General features: G+C 41.6%; 1 protein-coding gene across 2 annotated transcripts in view; it reads left to right on the forward strand.

Moving 5' to 3' along the window:
- Window positions 1-24,973, forward strand: part of SEMA5A (semaphorin 5A) — a 606,804-nt gene that overhangs the window by 158,487 nt on the left and 423,344 nt on the right. For both annotated transcript variants that reach the window (XM_074945055.1, XM_074945056.1), the window contains exon 2: window positions 20,046-20,246. In XM_074945055.1, coding sequence (XP_074801156.1) covers window positions 20,114-20,246 — 133 coding nt within the window. In that variant the 5' untranslated portion in view covers window positions 20,046-20,113. The remainder of the gene's footprint in view (window positions 1-20,045; window positions 20,247-24,973) is intronic.

The following is a 24,973-nucleotide window of genomic DNA, read 5'->3' on the forward strand; positions in this document are numbered from 1 at the left end:
ATTTGAAGGAATACAGAAACAATAAATAATAATCAAAGGAAGTGCTAGGCAGCAACCAATTGCAAAGGAAAGTGGCTAGCAAATTAGTCAGTTTCCTGTCTCAGTGCTAAGTAGCTTGTAGAGGAGAACTAACTAGAATTAATCTGTTTATACCTACAGCAAGTTATTGATATATGGAGATGAGTGCATATGGAAACAAGCAAGGATCCTCCTGCAGCCAACTACTTACTAAAGAAGAAAATTGACATATATTTGAGAGAAGGATGGGTGGCTACTATCTTTGCCTATGGAGCCCTGAGATTTACACTTCCAACTACAGTGAACTCCTTCAATTGAATTGTCATTTTTGACATTTGTCCACTCTGATAAATTCAGTGAACCACGTCTTAAAAAAATCATTTGAGGAAACAATAAAAAAAAAGTCATTTATTGTAGATGGTCTTTTACTAAGCTTGAGCTGAATTTATTCTCTGGACACCAAGGAATAGCAAAGGGGATGATATGATTCGTACAGATGTGCATTCAAAAATGGAGATTGGGCTGAGGTCTCTCTGAAAATTTGGCTCTCTATCTTCGGTATCAGTTTAGATAGTGACTATTAAACCAGAACTCATTTGGGCAAATAATGGGAGATTAGAAGTTGGATTTTTTTTTATATTATCAGTGGAAGGAAATTTTTCGATAGGTACATTTCTATCTCTAAGTGAAAAAGAGAAGAAAAACAGAACAGAATGAAAGTGTTTTAAAGCCTGAATCTGAAAGAGGTGCTCTAAAACTTGATATGTGTAGACTTAGAAAAAAGAATTTACCATATTGATTAATATCTGAGTATTCATGCTGCCAGTATATGACTTAGTTGTATGACAGCTTGCAATTCCAAAGGCAGATCGAAGGCTAATTTGGCACCCACAGCATGCTACTTCAGCATGATTTTGGATTATCAGTATTTGTGCAGTGGTGTAGACAATAGTTACTGATAAACTAGTGCAATGCATATGGCAACTTCCTTTTATAGAAAGGAAACCTTTTATAGAACAGCTTATTTTAATAAAACAAAGCCAATATATTTTGTAATTCAGAGGTGGACTATAATTTAAGCACTGTTATTTTTAAATCATCTGGAATAACTAATAACTTGATTTCATTTTGACTATATGACTTTGGTGTCTTGTGGGAATTATCTCAAGATAAATCCTCTAGGACTTGCCAATACACTTACTCTACCTTGAAGGCTCAGCTACTTAATTTTTTAACTTTTTAAATAGCAATAGCCATCTTTGTTGGCTCAACTAAAATAGAAGTAGATTGAATAAGCTATTGCTCCTTTTTAAAAGCTGCTGACAGATAACATGAAATATTGCCTTTATGCAAATAATATTTTATTTAATGGACCTCATTTATTTTTACAGTTCCCCATGGCAAACTGAACCTAAACAAGAGAATGAGAAAAACCCCCATAAAAACGAGCCCCTTAGAAGATAGATATAAAATAAGGTCACTGGAGTGAAACGTTATTGAAATATATAAAATAGTTTAATGTATTTTTTTTTCATTTTGAACCATTAGGTCATTTTATAAAGCTGTAAAATGTAACTTGTCATAACTGTGATATAAACAAAATCTTGGGTAGAAAATCCCTTTGCAGATTCTATTTGTAAAACAGTGGATCCAGCAGCACTGCAGTAGTTAAAAGGTTGTCAATGTTTCCATTGTCAAACTGTTTTTCAAGAGTTTGAGTTGGCTATTAAAATTCCTTTTAGACTGAAACTTGGCATAGTAGGGGTGTGTGAGAATCAAAAAGCCAAACTGAAATTTCTGGGCTCCTTTGGCTTCTGTGTGTTAGGTCCCAGGCTCAATATGGCTTCCAGAGATAGTGGCCACATCAACTGATTTGTCAATAAGGAGGACAGGGCTAGGTCAGGGCAGATTTCTGGCTGATTAAGACTCTTGAATTTCACTTTCACAGCTTCAGGGCTGCATGGATACTGAGACTGATAACTTCCTAAATTAATTTCAGTCCAAACTGAAGGAAACCAAATTGTCAAGTGAAGAAAAAACCTGGAGGTTGAAAGGAAAATAGACCCTTAATGTTAAAAGTATTTAATTTCTATGGGTTTGCAATCCCGAAGACCACATGTGTAAGTTTGTGTGTTTGTAACTTTCACAGGTGTCACTGGTTGCTTTGTGTATGCAAAAGCAACAGTGGTGGGCCTAGGATTGCCAATTTTGGTTGGATGTATTCCTAGCGGTCTCATCACGTGAAATAATCAGATAAATTGGTTAGTCTCTAAGGTGCCACAAGTACTCCTTTTCTTTTTGCGAATACAGACTAACACGGCTGCTACTCTGAAACCTATCTTTAATTAAAGGTTAATCATAGAATAACAGAGTTGGAAGGGACCTCTGGAGGCCATCTAGTCCAACCCCCTGCCCAGAGCAGGACCAATCCCAACTAAATCATCCCAGCCAGGGCTTTGTCAAGCCTGACCTTAAAAACTTCTAAGGAAGGGGATTCCACCACCTCCCTAGGTAACGCATTCCAGAGTTTCACCACCCTCCTAGTGAAAAAGTTTTTCCTAATATCCAACCTAAACCTCCCCCACTGCAACTTGAGACCATTACTCCTTGTCCTGTCATCTGCTATCACTGAGAATAGTCTAGATCCATCCTCTTTGGGTCCACCTTTCAGGTAGTTAAAAGCAGCTATCAAATCCCCCCTCATTCTTCTCTTCCGTAGACTAAACAATCCCAGTTCCCTCAGCCTCTCCTCATAACTCATGTGTTCCAATCCCCTAATCATTTTTGTTGCCCTTTGCTGGACTCTCTCCAATTTTTCCTCATCCTTCTTGTAGTGTGGGGGCAAAACTGGACACAGTACTCCAGATGAGGCCTCACCAATGTCGAATAGAGGGGAACGATAACATCCCTCGATCTGCTGGCAGTGCCCCTACTTATACACCCCAAAATGCCATTGGCCTTCTTGGCAACAAGGGCACACTGTTGACTCATATCCAGCTTCTCGTCCACTGTGACCCCTAGGTCCTTCTCTGCAGAACTGCTGCCTAGCCATTCGGTCCCTAGTCTGTAGCGGTGCATTGGATTCTTCCGTCCTAAGTGCAGGACTCTGCACTTGTCCTTGTTGAACCTCATCAGATTTCTTTTGGCCCAATCCTCCAATTTGTCTAGGTCCCTCTGTATCCTATCCCTACCCTCCAGCGTATCTACCACTCCTCCCAGTTTAGTGTCATCCGCAAACTTGCTGAGGGTGCAATGCACACCATCCTCCAGATCATTAATGAAGATATTGAACAAAACCGGCCCCAGGACCGACCCTTGGGGCACTCCGCTAGATACCGGCTGCCAACTAGACATGGAGCCATTGATCACTACCTGCTGAGCCCGACAATCTAGCCAACTTTCTACCCACCTAATGTTTACTTCCTGGAGACTCCAGGACAATCCTGGAGAGTTGGCAACTCTAGTCCTTGGCCGTAGCAAGCAATGTATGTGTTCTGAAATCTAACATGAGCTATGTTATGGAAGCTGTTCTTATTTGAGATTCAGTTTAGGGACAAATATAAATGAAGCAAGGACTAAAATGGAGTAATGTAACTTAGAATACTTCAGGTAAAACTTTGGCAAGAATGACAGTGGAATGACCCATAGAGATCATTGCATTCTGTAAAACTACACTGAACCAAGCAATAAGAATGAAATGGTATAGAGAGGTCATTTGTCTCCATTATATACCTTTATTTTATTTTTTTTCTTTTATTATAACAGTAAAATGTTTCTTCTATATCAGTGAATTGAAATTTCTTCTGTGGTAACTTTAATGGCAGATAATTATCCTAGTGACTGCAGAAAGGTCATATGAACTTCAGTGGAACATCTTTGTGTCTCTGTTAGAATTAGATGCCCATTGTGTTCTAAGAATTAGATTGAAGTTTTGACTACATGCCCATTCAGAGAGTAAGATGGAGTAAGAGGACTTTCCTGATACTTGTGTGTGGGCTACGCTGGGTCTGAGCACACAGGAATAAGTAAAGTAGGTTGTTGTTATGAAACAGTTGCAAATTACTAATCCCCCTTCCCACCTTCCCTGGGGAACTGGGAAGCAGAGAGGGGATTGTGCCTCAGATGGTTATCTCCAATGCACAATACCTCTTATCAGGGGATGTACCATGTGTGGCACACGTTGCTCAAGGATGTGCCAAAAGAACAACCTAGCCTCTAAATGTTCTATGAAGAAAGATTCCAAGGAAAGCTGCTTGTATTTGTAGTTTACTACTGAGAAAAGATATTGTTATGAACAGGTTTACTGCTTGAGTGGCTATATATTGGATTGAGTTCCCCTATACAGTATGTGAGAAACATTTGTAATGCAATATATAAGATAAGAGTTCAATTCTGTAAATGCTGTAAATGTATTGTATGCATGCACAGTTAGATAACTGGTGCACTGACCCTTTAAGAGAGGCATGGAAAGTGACTTTGAGACTGGCTCTCCTGCTGAGGTAGGCTGTTGAGACAAGAGTGTGTGTCTGAAAGTCTTGTTAATAAAAGCCAGCTTAGTGCATCCTGTCCTGTAGGGACCTCCATTCCTGTGAGGAGTCTGAACAAAGACAGTATGTGGTGTCCGAAGTAAAAAAAAACAAAACAAACAATAACAACAACACACAAACTATGGCTTTCATGTAGAATAATGCCAGAAATATGCCACCTATGGACTTTGAAACAAGAAATATGGCACATGATTGGATTAGGTAAAAGGAGTTAATAGATCTGCTTTATGCAGGAACTGAGACAGAAAGTGGCCTGCAGTCCAGAAAGCTGCCCATTTTCTAGTACACATTGAGCAAAAAGCAGAGTTGTCATAAATACTGATTAAAAGGACTTAAGTATAAGTGCCAAGTACACCCTTTACCAAAGTACTTATAAATACAAGTATAAGTATGCTGTGAAATAGCACATAGGTATTTGTAAGTAAAAATACAAGTATAAGCACAGATACTTTCAAATCCCATATTCCCGATAATTGTCTGGGCAATAGAACGACAATTCCTAAATAATATAAGCACATAGTGAAAGAGAGAAAAAAGAGCAATAATGAAATGTTAATCAAATACACAAATAAGTATGGAATAACAATGAAAAAAATACTTATAAATGTAAATAAATTTATAACATTTCTTTCCATTTATTTATATATAATGATATTATGTACAGAGAGCATATCATTCAATGAAATGGGCATTTTTCTATAATAACAGCATGATCTTGAATATATCATCCTGACGATGGTCTCTTCTTAGAAAGAGGATTTGTCCAGCACTACTGAATAGTCTCTCCACGAGGAGCAGAGCTTGGCAGTGTGGTATTAAATTTGATAAGAGCCTTAGCAACTGCTTTTCAGTTGATCCACATCATGAAGTGGATCATTGAGGAATTGCATCCCAACAATTCTTAAATCAGATGTTGTAGATTGAGCTATAGTTTTGGAAGGGAGTTACAATAAACCAGATCTTATTACAAATATGTTCCTCTGCAATTTTTCTCTGATCCTGATTGTGCAGCCAATAGAGCTTAAAAATGGGTATGACACAGAAGCAACAATGAATGTCTTTATATTGTTGTTACTCACAGCTACATCAAAGGTAAAAATATGCCCGAACCATTTTCTAAGTGTATCCTTCAAATTATCTACCAAGCAAGAACTGTATTTTGGAGAAAACGAGTCAAATTTGGATTTTAGCACAAGTACAGGAGGCAGAACTGCACCATAGAAAGATTCTTATGTTCTCCTCCCCTGGAAGCTTATCAAATGCATTGGCAACTGGAGACATCACCTCCTACCACTCACCTAGAAATTCCAACTCTGGGTTGGAGAATTTTGGCAGCTCCATCACCATATTAATCCTATCACACATGTCATCAATGTGGTGAAAGCAGTGTAACTTTGAATTCCATTTGATAGAGGTAGGTTTGGGGATTGTTTTTCCCTGGGTGTCATTCACATCAGCACTCTGAGCTTAGGTGTGCAGCATTGCTTAATGTAGAGCACTTACCCATCACACTTCTGAAAAGACACTTGTACTGAGAGTTTTTGGCAAGAGCCCAGTAGTTGCCACCAAGTTCAGTGTGTGTGAAAAACTTGCCAGCAAGTTAAAGAAGTATGGGCTGGATGAATGGACTATAAGGTGGATAGAAAGCTGGCTAGATCGTCGGGCTTAACAGGTACTGATCAATGGCTCCGTGTCTAGCTGGCAGCCAGTATCAAGCAGAGTGCCCCAAGGGTCGGTCCTGGGGCCAGTTTTGTTCAGTATCTTCATTAATGATCTGGAGGATGGCATGGACTGCACCCTCAGCAAGTTTGCAGATGACACTAAATTGAGAGGAGTGGCAGATACGCTGGAGGGTAGGGATAGGATACAGAGGACCCTAGACAAATTAGAGGATTGAGCCAAAAGAAATCTGATGAGGTTAAACAAGGAGAGGTGCAAGTCCTGCACTTAGGACAGAAGAATCCCATGCACCTCTACAGACGAGGCACCGAATGGCTCGGCAGCAGTTCTGCAGAAAAGGACCTAGGGGTTACAGTGGACAAGAAGCTGGATATGAGTCAACAATGTGCCCTTGCTGCCGAGAAGGCTAACAGCATTTTGGGCTGTATAAGTAGGAGCATTGCCAGCAGATCAAGGGACATGATCGTTCCCCTCTATTTGACATTGGTGAGGCCTCATCTGGAGTACTGTGTCCAGTTTTGGGCCCCACACTACAAGAAGGATGTGGAAAAATTGGAAAGAGTGCAGTGGAGGGCAACACAAATGATTAGGGAGCTGGAGTTTATGACTTATGAGGAGAGGCTGAGGGAACTGGGATTGTTTAGTCTGCGTAAGAGAAGAATGAGGGGGGATTTGTTAGCTGCTTTCAACTACCTGAAAGGGGGTTCCAAAGAGGATGGACCTAGATTGTTCTCAGTGGTACCAGATGACAGAACAAGGAGTAATGGTCTCAAGTTGCAGTGGGGGAGGTTTAGGTTGGATATTAGGGAAAACTTTTTCACAAGGAGGGTGGTGAAGCACTGGAATGGGTTACCTAGGGAGGTGGTGGAATCTCCTTCCTTAGAGGTTTTCAAGGTCAGGCTTGACAAAGCCTTGGCTGGGATGATTTAGTTAGGGATTGGTCCTGATTTGAGCAAGAGGTTGGACTAGATGATCTCCTGAGGTCCCTTCCAACCCTGATATTCTATGATTCTATAAAAAACTGGTCATATGTTTTGGCAAGTAAAATATACATGAACACTCAGTAGTATCACTTAAAAATACTCACGTGGCTACATATATCAGAATCTGGGGCGTCTGCTTCCTTATGAGGATCATTCTCCACTTGATTTCCAACATCAATCATCCTTCAGCTCTCCAGATCCTGCAAAAAGCTTGAAGGCTTTAACAAAATTGCTACTATTGTCTGTAACCATGTGTTATTTTTGTTGAGTCCAGATCAAACTGTGAGTGGATCTCAGTCAACAGAGAAGCGATCTTGTTGTACGAATGTGTTCTAACAAAGTGTCAGAAGACTAAGACTGCTGACTCTCGTTAGGTTATCAGAGTCAATCCAGCGACAGGTGACACCTGTGTAGCCTCTCGCTTGATGTGTCCACACTCCTACAGTTGTGAAAACAGAAAGAACAGATGTCAGTTTATTTTTAATTCTGTCAAGAACCATGTTGTCCTGCCCCACTAGTTTGTTTTGTAACATTTCTGTACACTTAACGCTGGCCTTGGGAATAATTCCATTAAGAAAGTGTGAAAGCCACTCTCTTCAGCAAACAAGGGCAGAATATCCCTAACAAAATTAAGAATTAGCTTATCTGTTTTTCCTTTAGATCCTAGTCCATCTCAGAGTCATTGCTGCTGAAAAGTGTCCAAACAGGGTTTCATGCTGTCTGGAATGGCTCATGACCGCGAGTGCCAACCTCAGGGCAGACTGTCAAAAAGCAGGGCAGACACCCAAAACTGATTGTATGTATGTCATCTGCAAACTTATTAGTGCTAATTTTATGTTTTTTTCTAGGTCATTAATAAACATTTTAAATAGTGTCGGCCCAAGAGCCGATCCTCTTGAGACCCCCCCACTAAAAATTCTATGATGATTTCCCATTACAGTTGCATTTGAGACCGATTCGTTAATCAGTTTTTAATCAATTTAAAGTGTGACATGTTAATTTTATATTGTTCTAGTTTCTTAATCAAAATGTCATGTGGCACCAAATCAAGTGCCTGACAGAAATCTAAGTATATTACATGAACACTATTATCATTAGCAATCAAACTTGTAATCTCTTCAAGAAAATACATCAAGTTAGTTTGACTGGATCTATTTTCCATAAACCCATGCTGATTGGCATTAATTACATTACCCTCCTTAAGTCTTTATTAATCAAGTCTTTTATCAGCCATTCCATTATCTGACCTGGGATTGACGTCAGACTGATAGGCCTTTAATTACCCAGGTCATGCCATTTACTCAGGAAAGAATTTTCTGTAGTATCTGGCTGATGAATCTTGCCCCATATGCTCAGGGTTTAGCTGATCGCCATATTTGGGGTCGGGAAGGAATTTTCCTCCAGGGCAGATTGGAAGAGGCCCTGGAGGTTTTTCGCCTTCCTCTGTAGCATGGGGCATGGGTCACCTGCTGGAGGATTCTCTGCTCCTTGAAGTCTTTAAACTACAATTTGAGGACTTCAATAGCACAGATATAGGTGTGACGGTTTTTTTTTTGTAGGAGTGGTGGGTGAAATTCTGTGGCCTGCGTTGTACAGGAGGTCAGACTACATGATCATAATGGTCCCTTCTGACCTAAATATCTATGAATCTATGAATCTACCTTTTTAAAATATTGACACAATATTAGCTTTCTTCCAGTCTTCTAGAACTTCCCAGGTGTTCCAAGACTTATTGAAAATCAACATTCATGATCCACTGAGATCATCAGCCAGCTCTTTTAAAGTTCTTAACTGCAAGACCTGCTGATTTAAAGATGTCTACCTTTAGTTGCTGCTGTTTAACAGCATCCAGAGATACTAGTGGAATGGAAAAAGTGTTATCTGTTTTTTCCCAAATACAGAACAGAACATATTTATATTAGGCATTATTATTGATAATTCTACATTTCCATCTAGTAATGTTGTTAGGATACCAAATACCATTGTTAGGATTCTTTTTGTTCCTAACATACTTTAAAAAATCCTTGTTATTGTCTTTAACTGAGCTAGCCATAGATTTTGCCTTTGCTTCCCTTGTCAATTTTGTACAATTCCTAGCTTCTGATTTATATTCATAACTACTGACTTCCCCTTTCTCCCATTTGTTTATATAATTTTTATAGCCACCTTCACTTGCCATCTAAAACAAGTCAGTTTTTTAACCAAGGTGGCCTTCTTCCTCACTTGTGTCTTTTTGGGCATCTAATAAAGTGTTCTTATGCAGTACCCTGTTATCATTCACATTTTTATGATTAAATTCTTCCTCCTAGCTGATTTGGCTTATAATGGTTTTCATCTTTGTGAAATTGGACCTTTTAAAGCACCAAGTATATACATAATTAATCTGGACTTTATTCTGTTTGCACATTATAAATGTGATCCACCCATGATCCACTGTACCTAAGTTTCCATTAATTTTTAGTTCTGTGATCAGTCCTGTTCATTCTTTAACACTCCCCTTTTTATCCATCAAGAGAAGATCTAATACAGAATTCCCTTGTGTTGAATGCAACACTTCTTGAGTTAGCAAATTGTCATGTATAATATTTCGAACTACCAAGAGTATTTTAGTACTGGCAGCATGAGGCCCCAGCATATGTCAGTCAAATTGAAGTCTCCCATGATCACATAGATTTTTCCCCCCTACACATTATAGATAGGTGTGTAAGGAGGTGGTCATTCTGTTCCCTGGTGTGATTTGATGGTCTACAGTGGACACCAACTGGTACCCCATCTTGTGCTTTATTGACATTGATTCATAAGGATTCAAAATCATTTTCTTGCAAATTATCAGTGACTCGGAATACAAGAAGTAACACTCACTCCAGTTGTTGGAAAATATTGAAACCCAAAGAGTGGAGTGTCCTAATGCTGTTATTAAGCAGGAATGTTAGGAATGGCATCCCAATCTTATTTTTGTTTACAGGGAGATGTATTATATTCATGCATAGTTAGAGAACTGGTGCATGGTTCCTTTAAGAGAGGCACAGGAAGTGAGTCTGAGACTGGCTTTCTCTGAGTGTGTGTGTGTGCTCATCTGGGTTGTTGAGACCAGAATGTGTATTTGAAAGCCTTGTTAATAAAAGTCTGTTTAGTTTATCCTATCTTGTATGGATCTCCATTTCTGTGAGCAGTCTGAATGGACAGTACACTTACTACCATGAATAAATACATTAAAGTCAATAATCTTCTCATAGTGGTACACATTGCATCCATAAGTATGTACAAGATTGGTCCCATTATACATAGTCCAGCCTGTTTTAAAAACCTTCATTGATGGGGATTTGACAGCCTCCCTTGGAAGTCTATTCCAGTGCTTAATTACCCTTATAGTTAGATTTTTTTTAGCCTAATATCTAACCTAAATCTCCCTTGCTGCAGATTAAGCCCATTGCTTCTTGTCCTACCTTCAGTGGACATGGAGAACAATAGGTCACAGTCCTATTTAGAACAGTTCTTAACATATTAGAAGTCTGTTATTGGGTTCTCCCCCTCAGTCTTCTTTTCTGAAGACTAAACATGTCCATTTTTTTTTACCATTCCCCATAGATCAGGTTTTCTAAACCTTTATCAGTTTTGTTTCTCTCCTCTGGACTCCCTCCAGTTTGTCCACAATTTCCCTACAGTGTGGCACCCAGGATTGGACATGGCACTCCAGTTGAGGCCTCACAAGTGCTGTGTAGAGCAGGACAATTATGTCCCATGTCTTACAAACAACACTCCTGTTAATGCATTGTAGAATATTAGCCTTATTTGCAACTGCATCACATTGTTGACCCATACTCAATTTGTGATCCACTATATCCCCCAGATCCATTTCAGCAGTATTACCACCTAGTCAGTTATTCCCTGTTTTATGGCTATGTATTTGATTTTTCCTTCCTATGTGTAGTACTTTGCATTTGTCCTTACTGAATTTCATCTTGTTGATTCAGACTAATTCTCTAATTTGTCAAGGTCATTTTGAATTCTAATGCTGTCCTTTGAAGGGCTTGCAATCCCTTGCATCTTGGTGTCATCTGCAAATTTTATAAGCTTACTCTCCACTCCATTATCCAGTTCATTAATTAAAATAGAGAATAGTACTCGACCCAGGCCTCAGCTTGCAGGATTACACTAGATATGTCCTCCCAGTTTGACAGCAAAACATTGATAACTATTCTTTGAGGATGGTCTTTCAACCAGTTGTGGACCAATCTTACAGTAATTTCATCTAGACCAGTACTTCTCAAGCTATCTGATGTGGGCGACCGGCAATTTTTTTTTCCAATGTGCGTGCAGACTGGCAGCCGATGGCTTGCAGCCCGGCACCGGTCCGCGAACCACCACTTTGAGTAGCACTGGTCTAGACCACGCTTCCCTTGGATGTCATGTGGGACTTTGTCAAAAGTCTTACTAAAATCAAGAGAGATCATGTATGCTGCGTCTCCTCTATCCATTAGGCCAGTAAACCTGTCAAAGAAGGAAATTAGGTTGGTCTGACATGATTTGTTCTTGACAAATCCATAATGGCCTTATAACTCTCTTATCCTCTAGATGCTTACAAATAGATTGTTTAACAATTTGTTCCAGTATCTTTCCAGGTATCAAAGTTAGGCTGACTCGTCTATAATTCCGTGGGTCCTCTTTGTTCCCCCTTGTAAAAATAAGAATTATGTGACCTTCTCTTGTCCCTGGAACCTCACCAGTCTCTATGAGTTCTCAAAGATAGTTGCCAGTGGTTACAAGATTGCTTCAGTTAGATCCTTAAATATCATAGGATGAATTTCATCAGACCCTGCCACTTTAATACATTTAACTTATCTAAATATCTTTAACCTATTTCCCTATTTTGAATTGTGTTCCTTTCCCCTTGATATTAATACTGTGTTAAGTATCTGATCACCATTAACCTTTTAGTGAAGACTGAAGCAAAATAGATATTTAACACTGCAGCCTTCTTGATGTAATCAGTTAGTAGCTCTCCTTTCCCACTAAGTAGAGGACCTACACTTTCTTGCATCTTTCGCTATCTCCTAATGTACATAAAGAACTTATTCTTATTGCCTTTTATGTCCCTTACTAGGTATAACTCATTTTGTGCCTTAGCCTTTTCAATTTTGCCCCTACATGTTTGTGCTATTCTTTAATACTTCTCCTTAGCAATTTGTCAAGGTTTCCACTTTTGTAGGATTCCCTTTTGATTTTCAGATCATTAAACCGCTCCTGAGAAACTGCCAGTTCTCCTGAACTCCTTTCTCCGTTACATTTTCTTCACACAGGGACCTTACCTACCAGTTCTCTGAGTTTGTTAAAGTCTGCTTTTTTGAAGTCCATTGTCCTTATTCTGCTGTACTCTCTCCTTCCTTTCCTCAGATTCATGAAATCTACTGTTTTATGATTTCACCCAAATTGCTGTTATACTATATTATACTGTTTTCACCCAAATTGCCTACCACCTTCAGATTCACAACAATTCCTCTCTGTTGGTCTGAATCAAGTCTAAAATGTCTGTCCCTCTGATTACTTCCTCCACTTTCTGAAACAAAAAGGTGTCCCCAATGCATTCCAAAATTTTATTGGAAATTTTGTGTTTTGTTGTTTTACTTTCCCAACAGATTTCTAGTTAAAGCCCCCATTACTACCAGGTCTTGTATTTTGGATATTTCTGTAATTTGTTCGAGAAATGCCTCACCCACTCCCTCTTCCTGATTTAGTGGTCTATGAAGGACTCCCACTATCACATTACTCCTATTTTTCTCCTTTTATCTTTGTCTAGAAAGTTTCAACTGGTCTGCCTCTTGCCTTCTTCAGGATCTCCGAACAATTTTATATACTTTTGATATATAATGCAACACCTTCCTTTTTCCCCTGCCTACCTTTTCTGAACAAGCTATAGCCCTCCATGCCAATATTCCAGTCATGAGATTTATGCCACCAAGTCTCTGTGACACCAATTAAGTCATAATTTAGCTTATGTACTAATACTTCCAGTTCATCCTATGTGTTCCCCATACTCCCTAGATTTGTGTATTATGATTATGTTCTCTCTGGAAAGGCATGCTGAAACAAGTGTAATCCAATATTGCTGACCGTGGGCAACAGGCATATCTGTGAGTACATAGCTGCATTAAAACATGGAGATAAAGCAAGAGATGTCAAGAGTAACAAGAAGGGTTTCTTCAGGTGTGTTGGCAACAAGAAGAAAGCCAAGGAAAGTGTGGGCCCCTTCCTGAATGAGGGAGGCAACCTAGTGACAGAGGATGTGGAAAAAGCTAATGTACTCAATGCTTTTTTTGCCTCTGTTTTCACTAACAAGGTCAGCTCCCAGACTGCTGCGCTGGGCATCACAGAATGGGGAAGAGATGGCCAGCCCTCTGTGGAGATAGAGGTGGTTAGGGACTATTTAGAAAAGCTGGACGTGCACAAGTCCATGGGGCCGGACGAGTTACATCCGAGAGTGCTGAAGGAATTGGCGGCTGTGATTGCAGAGCCCTTGGCCATTATCTTTGAAAACTCGTGGCGAACGGGGGAAGTCCCGGATGACTGGAAAAAGGCTAATGTAGTGCCAATCTTTAAAAAAGGGAAGGAGGATCCTGGGAACTACAGGCCAGTCAGCCTCACCTCAGTCCCTGGAAAAATCATGGAGCAGGTCCTCAAAGAATCAATCCTGAAGCACTTACATGAGAGGAAAGTGATCAGGAACAGTCAGCATGGATTCACCAAGGGAAGGTCATGCCTGACTAATCTAATCGCCTTTTATGATGAGATTACTGGTTCTGTGGATGAAGGGAAAGCAGTGGATGTATTGTTTCTTGACTTTAGCAAAGCTTTTGACACGGTCTCCCACAGTATTCTTGTCAGCAAGTTAAGGAAGTATGGGCTAGATGAATGCACTATAAGGTGGGTAGAAAGCTGGCTAGATTGTCGGGCTCAACGGGTAGTGATCAATGGCTCCATGTCTAGTTGGCAGCCGGTGTCAAGTGGAGTGCCCCAGGGGTCGGTCCTGGGGCCGGTTTTGTTCAATATCTTCATAAATGATCTGGAGGATGGTGTGGATTGCACTCTCAGCAAATTTGCGGATGATACTAAACTGGGAGGAGTGGTAGATACGCTGGAGGAGAGGGATAGGATACAGAAGGACCTAGACAAATTGGAGGATTGGGCCAAAAGAAATCTGATGAGGTTCAATAAGGATAAGTGCAGGGTCCTGCACTTAGGATGGAAGAATCCAATGCACCGCTACAGACTAGGGACCGAATGGCTAGGCAGCAGTTCTGCGGAAAAGGACCTAGGGGTGACAGTGGACGAGAAGCTGGATATGAGTCAACAGTGTGCCCTTGTTGCCAAGAAGGCCAATGGCATTTTGGGATGTATAAGTAGGGGCATAGCGAGCAGATCGAGGGATGTGATCGTTCCCCTCTATTCGACACTGGTGAGGCCTCATCTGGAGTACTGTGTCCAGTTTTGGGCCCCACACTACAAGAAGGATGTGGATAAATTGGAGAGAGTCCAGCGAAGGGCAACAAAAATGATTAGGGGTCTAGAGCACATGACTTATGAGGAGAGGCTGAGGGAGCTGGGATTGTTTAGTCTGCAGAAGAGAAGAATGAGGGGGGATTTGATAGCTGCTTTCAACTACCTGAAAGGGGGTTCCAAAGAGGATGGCTCTAGACTGTTCTCAATGGTAGCAGATGACAGAACGAGGAGTAATGGTCTCAAGTTGCAATGGGGGAGGTTTAGATTGGATATTAGGAAAAACTTTTTCACTAAGAGGGTGGTGAAACACTGGAATGCGTTACCTAGGGAGGTGGTAGAATCTCCTTCCTTAGAGGTTTTTAAGGTCAGGCTTGACAAAGCCCTGGCTGGGATGATTTAACTGGGAATTGGTCCTGCTTCGAGCAGGGGGTTGGACTAGATGACCTTCTGGGGTCCCTTCCAACCCTGATATTCTATGATTCTATGATTCTATGGCACCACAGGGCAATCAAACCAGAAATGAGTGAAGTTTAGTTCAAACTACAGGTTTTACATTTTCCTTGTGAAGCAAGGAATTAGACAAAGAGTCTAAATTTGACTGTTCAAAACTAGTTCAGTTCAGTCATGTCTGTAGCTGTATTATCTCCAGTAGCAATCTAAATTAATCAGGGTTAGACTTTGTCAGCACATAGAGAGCAAGCTTCTTAAGTACACTAGAGCTCACATTAAGTGATCACTCTCGTTACAGTGTGTATGGGAACACCCATTGTTTCATGTTCTCTATGTATATAAATCTCCCCACTGTATTTTCCACTTAATGCATCCGATGAAGTGAGCTGTAGCTCACGAAGGCTTATGCTCAAATAAATTTGTTAGTCTCTAAGGTGCCACAAGTCCTCCTTTTCTTTAAGTACACTAGAATCCTGCAGGAAATAGTGTGGGTGATTCAGTTAGGATGTTCTTCCCCATGAACGTGTACTCAAATAATGATAATGTGTATTGGTAGTGGACAGTGTGTTGCCAGTCAAACCATCTTTCAGATAAGGCTCTAAAACTTTTGGCCTGACTCCAGTATTTCCGTTCACGAAAGATCTCATGGCGCATTTGGGAAATGCAGAAGTTTTAGGTCTGCTTTCCACATAAGTCTTCACTTCCTTGCCTAAACTGAAGTGTTGCCAGTTTCCTGTATGCAGTGATGAGCTGCCAAAATCTTAACAACCGGTTCCCTCCTCACCCCATGACTCCTGCCCCTTCCAACCCTCCACGTTCCTTGATGCCCCCCCCGCCCTGGACCCTTGCTCCATCCACCCCCCTCCCCTGTCCCCTGACTGCCCCCAGAACTGGGCAGGAGGGTCTTGTGGGCCACCGTAGTGGGTGCCCACCCTGCCCCTAAGAGTCACAGGGACCTGCCGGGGGGCCAGGTGGGGAGTCCTGGCATTGCTTACCTGGGGCAGCTCCCAGGAAGCATCCGGCAGGTCCCTCTGGCTCCTAGGGGCAGGGGAGCGTAGCTCGGGGGGAGCAGGGGGAGCAGCCACTCCCCCCACTGATCACATCAAAAGTGGTGCCTTAGGCGCCGACTCCGTGGGTGCTCCGGAACTGGAGCACCTACGGGGAAAATTTGGTGGGTGCAGAGCCCCCACCGCCAGTTCCCCGCCCCGCGCCCGGCCCCAGCTCACCTCACCTCCGCTCTGTCTCCTCCCATAAACGTGCCACCCTGCTCTGCTTTTGCGCCCCCGCCTCCCGGCTTCCCGCGAATCAGCTGTCCGCGTGGGAAGCCTGGGAGGGCTGAGAAGCAGGCGGCAGCTTCGCGCTCAGGCCAGGGAGGCAGAGGTGAGCTGGGGCTCCCCTCCCCCCCACCCCCGGGTTACCTGCTGTGGCGCGGACGGCCCTCCTCGCGCCCCCTCCCCCCCCCTCCCGTCCCAGCTCACCTCCGCTCCGCCTCCCTGGGCCTGAGCGTGAAGCCACCGCCTGCATCTCACCCCTCCCAGGCTTCCCGTGCGAACAGCTGATTCATGGGAAGCAGGGGGGGAGGGGGCCAAGAAGCAGAGCGGGGCAGCGCGTTCAGGGGAGGAGACGGAGCAGAGGTGAGCTGGGGCCAGACACGGGGCGGGACAGGGAGCTGCCGGTGGGTGCTCTGCACCCATCAAATTTTCCCCGTGGGTGCTCCAGCCCCGGAGCACCCATGGAGTCGGCACCTAAGGTGCCACTTTTGGCTGGTTGTCCTTGCGGGACAACCGGTTCTAAAAGGGCTTCTAAATTTAACAACCGGTTCTAGTGAACTGGTTCGAACCGGCTCCAGCTTACCACTGCCTGTGTGGTATCACCAGCCATGATCCACTAGCAGATGCACTGGGATGGTGGTTATAGTGAAACCTGCATGCTGGGGTTTAAAAAAATGCTATGGATTCTTTCCTCAGAAAAAATCCTGTTGAGACAAAGGTTTGGGGAATACAGCCCAGGTCAGAATAGTGATTTATGTCTTTGAGAGGAACACACTAGGGTCCTGTCCTGTGCAGATGCTTAGTGCTTCTTGAAAGGTCCTGAATGCCTTCAACTGCCACTGAAATCAGAGAAACTGAAGACACTCTGCACCTCATAGAATCAGGCCTGTGTTAGAATTTTATTTCTAACAAAGTATGATTTTGAACATAATCAGTGTTTTTACTTCCATTTACCTCAAGCGTTTTAACTAAGTGAAAAGTTTGATTGGAATGATTTTTCTTGCATGAATTTAAAGGCATCTTTTAAAATGATCTTCATTTGTTTCTAAAATGTTGCAAAGTGTTTTAAAATTATATGGTTTGTCCTTTTAAAAATAATATCTGCTAAATGCTGCACAAATGTAGTGGGATAATCTGATATAGTTTTATTGTAGGAAGCCTTTGTATTAGGTATAATAGAGTGAATTTAATTCCTTTTTAAAAGAAGCAAATGTACTCATATAGGCTCACCAAAATATGCTTACAATGCAGTGGTGACAAATGTTAATAGTATCAATAGTCCATGATTAAATAATGTCTAAGACATGTGATAGGTAGACTTTTATAAAATAAATTATACCTAGATATTCTGTTAATGATTTGTGGTCTTTAACTTCGCCCAATGCTAAAGAAATTTATTCTTAACCATACTGTATCTCCCTAATTGACATTTTCCCCCTTATTTAATTTCCTTTAAAACCAGCAAGAGTGCTTCTTTGAAGTCTGATCTCATTCTTTGCTTTTTTCCCCCAAAAGTCTTAGCTCAAACTTTTCCTAATTTTACCTATTGCTGTTCATCCACTAGTCATATTAAAAATAAAGCAAGAGCCAAATCCTACTACAGTACAATTAGTTTACTGCACACAAAGAGATAGATGCTTCTCTTGATATGTGTGCATAACTCTTATTAGTGATAAAGGGAGTTACGTATATGTGCACATTACAGGAAGAATATTTTCATAAACATTCATTTGTTTGATATGATTTGTATCATATAAATCAGAAAAGTTTACGCTTTATCTTTATTAAACTGTGCAGAACAGCTCAATGAAATCAGACATGCTATATGCCAGTTCTTAGCATTGTCACCAATGATTAATTTTGGTGAATGCTCAGTTAAGCTGCCTGCGGCACAAGATCTTTGAGTTATTGTGTTAAGTTGTTAGCGCTTGTAATATTTACGTATGGTAGATCTAATAGAATTGGATTTGATCTTGAATACATTTAGTGTTGTGAGTATTCTGCCAGTTACAAAATACAATCTGTGGTTAGTGGATGTTTCAAGGGATTATTAATTACTCTAATATGGGGCTTCTCATCTGTAGGTCACTAGCTTGAATTTGACCCAAGTGGGTACTGACTGAAAGTCATCACTGTTTTGTGGTCTGTGTAAAACAAGTTGTTGATCTCTGTCCAGATCTTATTAGAAAGGTGCTCTCGCTGTTAGTACACCATCACCATAGGCAATCTTGTAGGCAGTATCATCAAAGCAGTCTGGGATTGACTAAACATGGGGACTGAACAAATCTCACATGCCTAGAGTTACACCTGTAGGCTGAGGCACAGTGCCAGGGCACTTTGGTGAACCTTGCCCTGCTAGTGCCTGTGATATAGAATTCTGTGGACAGGCAGAAAATACATCCTGCCAGGGTTGTCAGTCTGGCATATTTCACAAGCAATATATTGAGTAAAATGAAGGTAGATGTCTTTTCTTTGATATGCTTAGTATGGAGCAAATGCTCCTCTTTGCTTTAGTGAGAAGAGTGGACCAAGCAGCAGTGGATCTGAGTGAGGATGAGGCAGTAGCAGCTCCATGCCATAGTCACCACAAGGTTTGGGGGCTGGGAGGTTGCTGGGATAGGGTGCTGATGGAGGAGAAAATGGCTACAATGTGGCATCTCATGCCTCCCCTCAGCCCTACGGGGATACCTTGTGTAGCTACTGACCTCATCAGCATTAACTTATACTATGTTTCCCTTCACTGAGCAACAGCCAAAACCCCCTTTCAGAGAGCTTTGGAGGGCAATGGCCAGTGTGCTAAGCTCATGGGAGTATGATTTCTTTAGGAGCTGGATGGAATTCAGTGGGTAGGAGGTAACACAGAGGTACTTTGGTACAGCCCTTGAGATTTCTGCAGATCTCAGGAAAATATTTTTGGTGGGGTCGGGGGGAGGGGGTTTGACACTTCTTTGGGTTCTGCAGGATAGCAAATCTGACTGTCACATGGAAACAATCAGATGGAAACTGTGGGTCTAGTTCCATTGAAGTTGCTGGCAAGATTCCCATTGACTTGAGTGGTGCAGAATTGAGCCTTGTGTGAGTGCAAAGTTGATTTTCAGTGTCTTATGTGGAAATAGCCTTGCTATGGAATGGTTTAGCCCAGGGCACATAAGTAATTTGAGTAGATTACATGAGTTGTTTTCAAAGACTACTTGGGTTATAGTTTCTAAAGGTGATTTAATAAATATGGCATATTCTAATTTAAGAAAATACTGCTGTTTTGTAAGCTGCTTCTAAAAGAAAATGTTATATGTGTAAATCTCTCCTCCCACACATGTCACAAAGTGGGAAAATATAAATCTAAAATATAAGAAAACAAAATTTTTGTGCATGCCAATGGTAGATAAAAACATGTCTTTTTCATTAATTCCCAAATTCATGGAAATGTAATTGACAATTTTATGATGTAAAATTACAAAAAGCTGTCATTCACTTTTGAGAAGTCAAACCCCACAGGGAAGGAAAACAAAGGATTATTTTCCATTGCAAACCTAACCAATTGTTTTGTTTTCTATTAGCTGTCCTCGGAGTCATTGAATTCTTTTCTTTGCATTCTTCAGGTCCTTTCCACACATGAATACAAGGAGAGTTGCCAGTTAAAGGAAAAGTGACCAGTGCAGAGGACGACATGACCACCATGAAGGGAAACAGTCTGGTTGCATTGCTGGTTGCAGGTTTGGGAGTCATAGGAATCTTAGTGTCAGCAGCTACAGAAGATTCCCAGTGCCAGCGAGCTGAGCACCCTGTTATAATGTATAAAGGTAAGGAGCATTTCCCCTCCTCTTCCAAACAAATTTTCCAAAAAAGGGAAAAAATACCACACAAGCCCTTTACCTCTGGAAGTTTTTGTTTATATCACACATTGGCACCAAGTGAAAATGAATTTAGTGCCCTCTGCCTAGTTGCCTATCAATATTTGTCCAGAAATCAACAGACAGTTTGATTGATTGTACAACTTCAGCTCCGAAGAGTCCCAGGTCTGGAACAATAGCAATATTAAAGGTCGAGAAGGATTAAAGTGCATTGGCGGAGCTCTGTGTTGAAACTTGCCCAGTGTCTGATCTCACTATACTATACTCTTTTTAGTGCAGTTAGTCTCTCTCTTTCATGAGCTCTGAACTGACTCACGCAGTTTAAAAATATAATAAAATAAAAGCTTTCCACTGCTACTCAGCATGGGCACTTAGTGATGCCACAAACTATTAAACCAGCAGAACATGTATCTGACCATCCTCAGCTGCAGGGTGAACACTGCTGCATTCCTATCAGTCAGTGTCAGGTCTCCGGAATACCTCTGCTGTTCTTAAAATCTGCCATGTATGGTGCAGGTGGTTTCTGCCATGCTGTCTGGGAGATCTTATAGGACAGCTCTAATTCTGAATTAAATAGACAGAGGCAGGGAGAAGAAATGAGATGAAATACATCTCAGACAGGCTAATACAAATGAGTGTACAAACTTTGCTCACAGTTCTCCTCTGAATGTGTAATTGAAGGTGCTAACAGCATTAGATCTCTCATTTTCATTTGTAATTAAAACACAAAGTGGATGAGCATACCTTCTGTAAATACTGCACTTTCTGTCCTTTTGGTTACCACTGCAATCATTACAGTGCTGAGAGTGACATATGGATAAATCAGAATACATGTTAACCAGGTCTTACTCTCTCTTTCACCCTGCAGTAGGGAGGATGCTGGTTGCATTGCCTTTTCAGTATAGAAGTAGTATTTGCCATGACAGGATCCGAGCTAGCAGATTGTCAGGACTCAACATGATCCACTGGGTTGAGCCCCTGCTTTGTTTGCAGAATTGTTTTCTTGATTACTTACTTTCTGGATTCATGAGGTAAGAGCTATTAAAACCTCCTGCTCATTAGGCTTACGACTTACCTCAGCCTTTATTGTAATTCTTAACAAAATGACTGCACCAGGAAAAAAATAGCAGCCCTTCAGGACAACAAGTTTACAATTAGCTTATTGACTTTCATCACCATCTAAATTTAATTTTAAATATTTGTTGTCTAAAGTCTGTCTAAAGAACAGAAGTGCACTGAGCAAGGCTAAGGGAAAAAAGAGTTCAGTAGAGCTGGCAGTTTTTTAAAGAGACATCATTTAGGGCACAAAAGCAAATTATCCCAGTGCATAGGAAAGTATGGTATGAGACCATCCTGGCTTAACAAGGAGATCTTCTGTGACTTCAAACTCCAAAAAAGTCATGCAAAAAGTAAGAACTAGGTCAAATTATGAAAGATGAATATGAAAAAACCCACAAACATGTAGGGACAAATTTGGTGCTTCACTAGCACTAAATGTGCTTAAACTAGCTAGGGACATAAAGGGTAACAAGAAAACATTTTGCAAATACATTGGAAGAAATACCAAAGACAGAGTAGGCTCATTACTCAATGAGGAGGGAAAGGCAATAACAGAAAATGCGGATGGCTGAGGAGTTAAATTCCTTTTTTCGTTTCAGTTTTCATCAAAAAGGATAGCAGTAATTGGAAAACTGACATAGTGAACATCGGTGTAAATTGGGTAAGATCTGAGGCTAAAGTGGGGAAAGAACAAGTTAAGAATTATTTAGACAAGTTAAATATCTTCAAGTCAGCAGAGCCTGATGAAATACACCCCTAGAATACTTAAGGAACTAGCTGGTGAGATCTCTGATCCACTAGTGATTATCTTTGAGAACTCATGGAGGACGGGAGAGATCCCAGAGTAATGGAAAAGGGAAAATATGGTACCTATCCATAAAAAGGAGAATCAAGACAACCCAGGGAATTCTAGACCAGTTAGCCCAATGTTGGTACCCAGAAAGATAATGTAGCAAATAATCACACAATTAATTTGTGAGCACCTAGAAGATAAAAAGATAATAACTAACAGACAAGATGGATTTGTCATGAACAAATCATGTCAAACCAACCTAATATGCTTCTTTCATGGGGTAATAAGCTTTGTGGATAGGGGAGAAGCAGTAAATGTGATATGTCTCAACTTTAGAAAGCTTTTGATACTGTCTCGCATGACCGTCTCGTTAGCAAATTAGAGAAATATAGCCTAGATGAACCTATTATGGGTGCATAACTAGTTGGAAAACCATTCTCAGATAGTAATTATCAATAGTTCACAGTGGAGCTGGAAGGGCATATTGAGTGGGATCCCTTAGGGATCTGTCCTGGATCTGGTTCCATTCAATATCTTCATAAATTGTTTGGATAATGGCATAGAGAGTACACTTACAATGTTTGCAGTTGATACCAAGTTGGGAGTTGTTGAGTATTTTTTGGGACAGGATTTGAATACGAAATGATCTTGACAAACTTGAGAAATGATCTGAAATAAATAGGATGGAATTCAATGTGGCCAAATGCAAATTACTACACATAGGAAGTAATAATCAGTCTCATAAATACAAAGTGGGAAATGACTTCCTAGAAATGAGTACTGCAGAAGAGGATCTGGGGGTGATAGTGGATCACAAATGAAATATGTCTTCACAATGTAATATACCTCTACCCCGATATAATGTGGTCCGAGGGGAGCGGGGCTGCTTTACCTCGTTATATCCAAATTCGTATTACCGCAGCGGTTCCTCTGCGCCCCCCCTTACTTGCTGCAGCCCCCCTGCCCCAGCTCACCTCCTCTCCGCCTCGTCCCACGAGTGGACCGCTGCTCCGCTTTTCCCCCTGCCTCCCAGGCTTGCCACACCAAACAGCTGATTCACGGCAAGCCTTGGGGGGAGGGGAGCAGTTCGGCGGTGGCGCGCTCAGGGGAGGAGGCGGAGGCGGAGCAGAGGTGAGCTGAGGCGGGGGGAGGGGTGTGCGGGAAGGGCCACAGCAAGTAACCGGGGAGGGGGGTGGAGGGGGGGAAGGGTGCAGAGGAATGTTAAGGAAAAGTTAGCATATGTGCATATGTGACTTCATTTTGGTTTGGGGCCCACCATTGTCTAAAAGCAAACACATCATGCACCAGGAACAGTGTTCTTAGATACTGTTGTTCTCCTTATCTACTGAGGACAGGACAAGAAACAATGGGCTTAAATTGCAGCAAGGAAGCTTTAGGTTAGATATTAGGAAAAACTCCCTAACTGTAAGTGTAATAAAGCACTGGAACAAATTACCTAGGGTAGTTGTGGAATCTCCATCACTGGAAGTTTTAAAGAACAGGTTAGACAAACTGCTGTCAGAGATGGCCTTGATCAGTGTTTCTCAACAACCAATCCATGGACCAATGCTGGTGCCTGAGATCTCCTGGACACAATTTAGGAAGGCAACAAGCAGGTCCCTGGTATCAAAAACGTTGAGAAACACTGGTCTAGATAATACTTAATCCTGCCTCAGAGCAGGGGACTGGGCTATATCTCTTGAGGTCCTTTCCAGTCTTACATTTCTATGATTTTATGAGAGACAATGGACAGATGTGGGATTGGTAGGTTAAAATTGAGGTGGGAGTTGGGGAGTTCATAATTCATTGCTGGGCTGGGGGATAGACAGTTGTGGGAGAAGGAACAGAAATAATTATTTAGATATTTTGTGCCTGAGGATAAGCTGCAAGCTTCTATCAGGCAGCATTTTATATACATCTTTATAATTTGATCTCATTCCAGAAGAAGTGGAAATTTGGACAGATGACTAGGGAGGAGTATAAAAATATTGCTAGAGCATGCAGGGGTGTAATCAGGAAGGCCAAGGCACAACTGGAGTTGCAGCTAGCGAGGAATGGGAAGGGTAAAAAGAAGGGTGTCTACAGGTATGTTAGCAACAAGAAGAAGGTCAGGGAAAGTGTGGGACCCTTACTGAATGGGAGAGGCAACCTAGTGACAGAAGATGTGGAAAATGCTGAAGTACTCAATGCTTTTTTTGCCTCGGTCTTCACAGACAAGGTCAGCTCCCAGGTTGCTGCACTGGGCAGCACAGCATGGGGACTAGGTGAGCAGCCCTCAGTGGTGAAAGAACAGGTTAAGGACTATTTAGAAAAGTTGGATATGCACAAGTCCATGGGTCCAGATCTAATGCATCCAAGGGTGCTGAGGGAGTTGGCTGATGTGATTGCAGAGCCACTGGTTATTATCTTTGAAAATTCATGGTGATCGAGGGAGGACTACTGGAAAAAGGCAAATATAGTGCCCATATTTAAAAAAGGAAAAAAAGAGAACCCAGGGAACTACAGACCAGTAAGCATCACTTCAGTCCCTGGCAAAATTATGGAGCAAGTCCTCAAGGACTCCATTTTGAAGCACTTGGAGGAGAGGAAGGTGATCAGGAACAGTCAGCATGGATTCACCAAGGGCAAGTCATGCCTGACCAACCTGATTGTCTTCTATGATGAGATAACTGGCTCTGTGGATATGGGGAAAGTGGTGGACGTGATATATCTTGACTTTAGCAAAGCTTTTGATATGGTCTCCCACAGTATTCTTGCCAGCAAGTTAAAAAAAGTATGGATTGGATGAATGGTCTATAAGGTGGATAGAAAGCTGGCTAGATTG

Source organism: Natator depressus, chromosome 2 (genome assembly GCF_965152275.1).
Source record: "Natator depressus isolate rNatDep1 chromosome 2, rNatDep2.hap1, whole genome shotgun sequence".
NCBI lineage: Eukaryota > Metazoa > Chordata > Testudines > Cheloniidae > Natator > Natator depressus.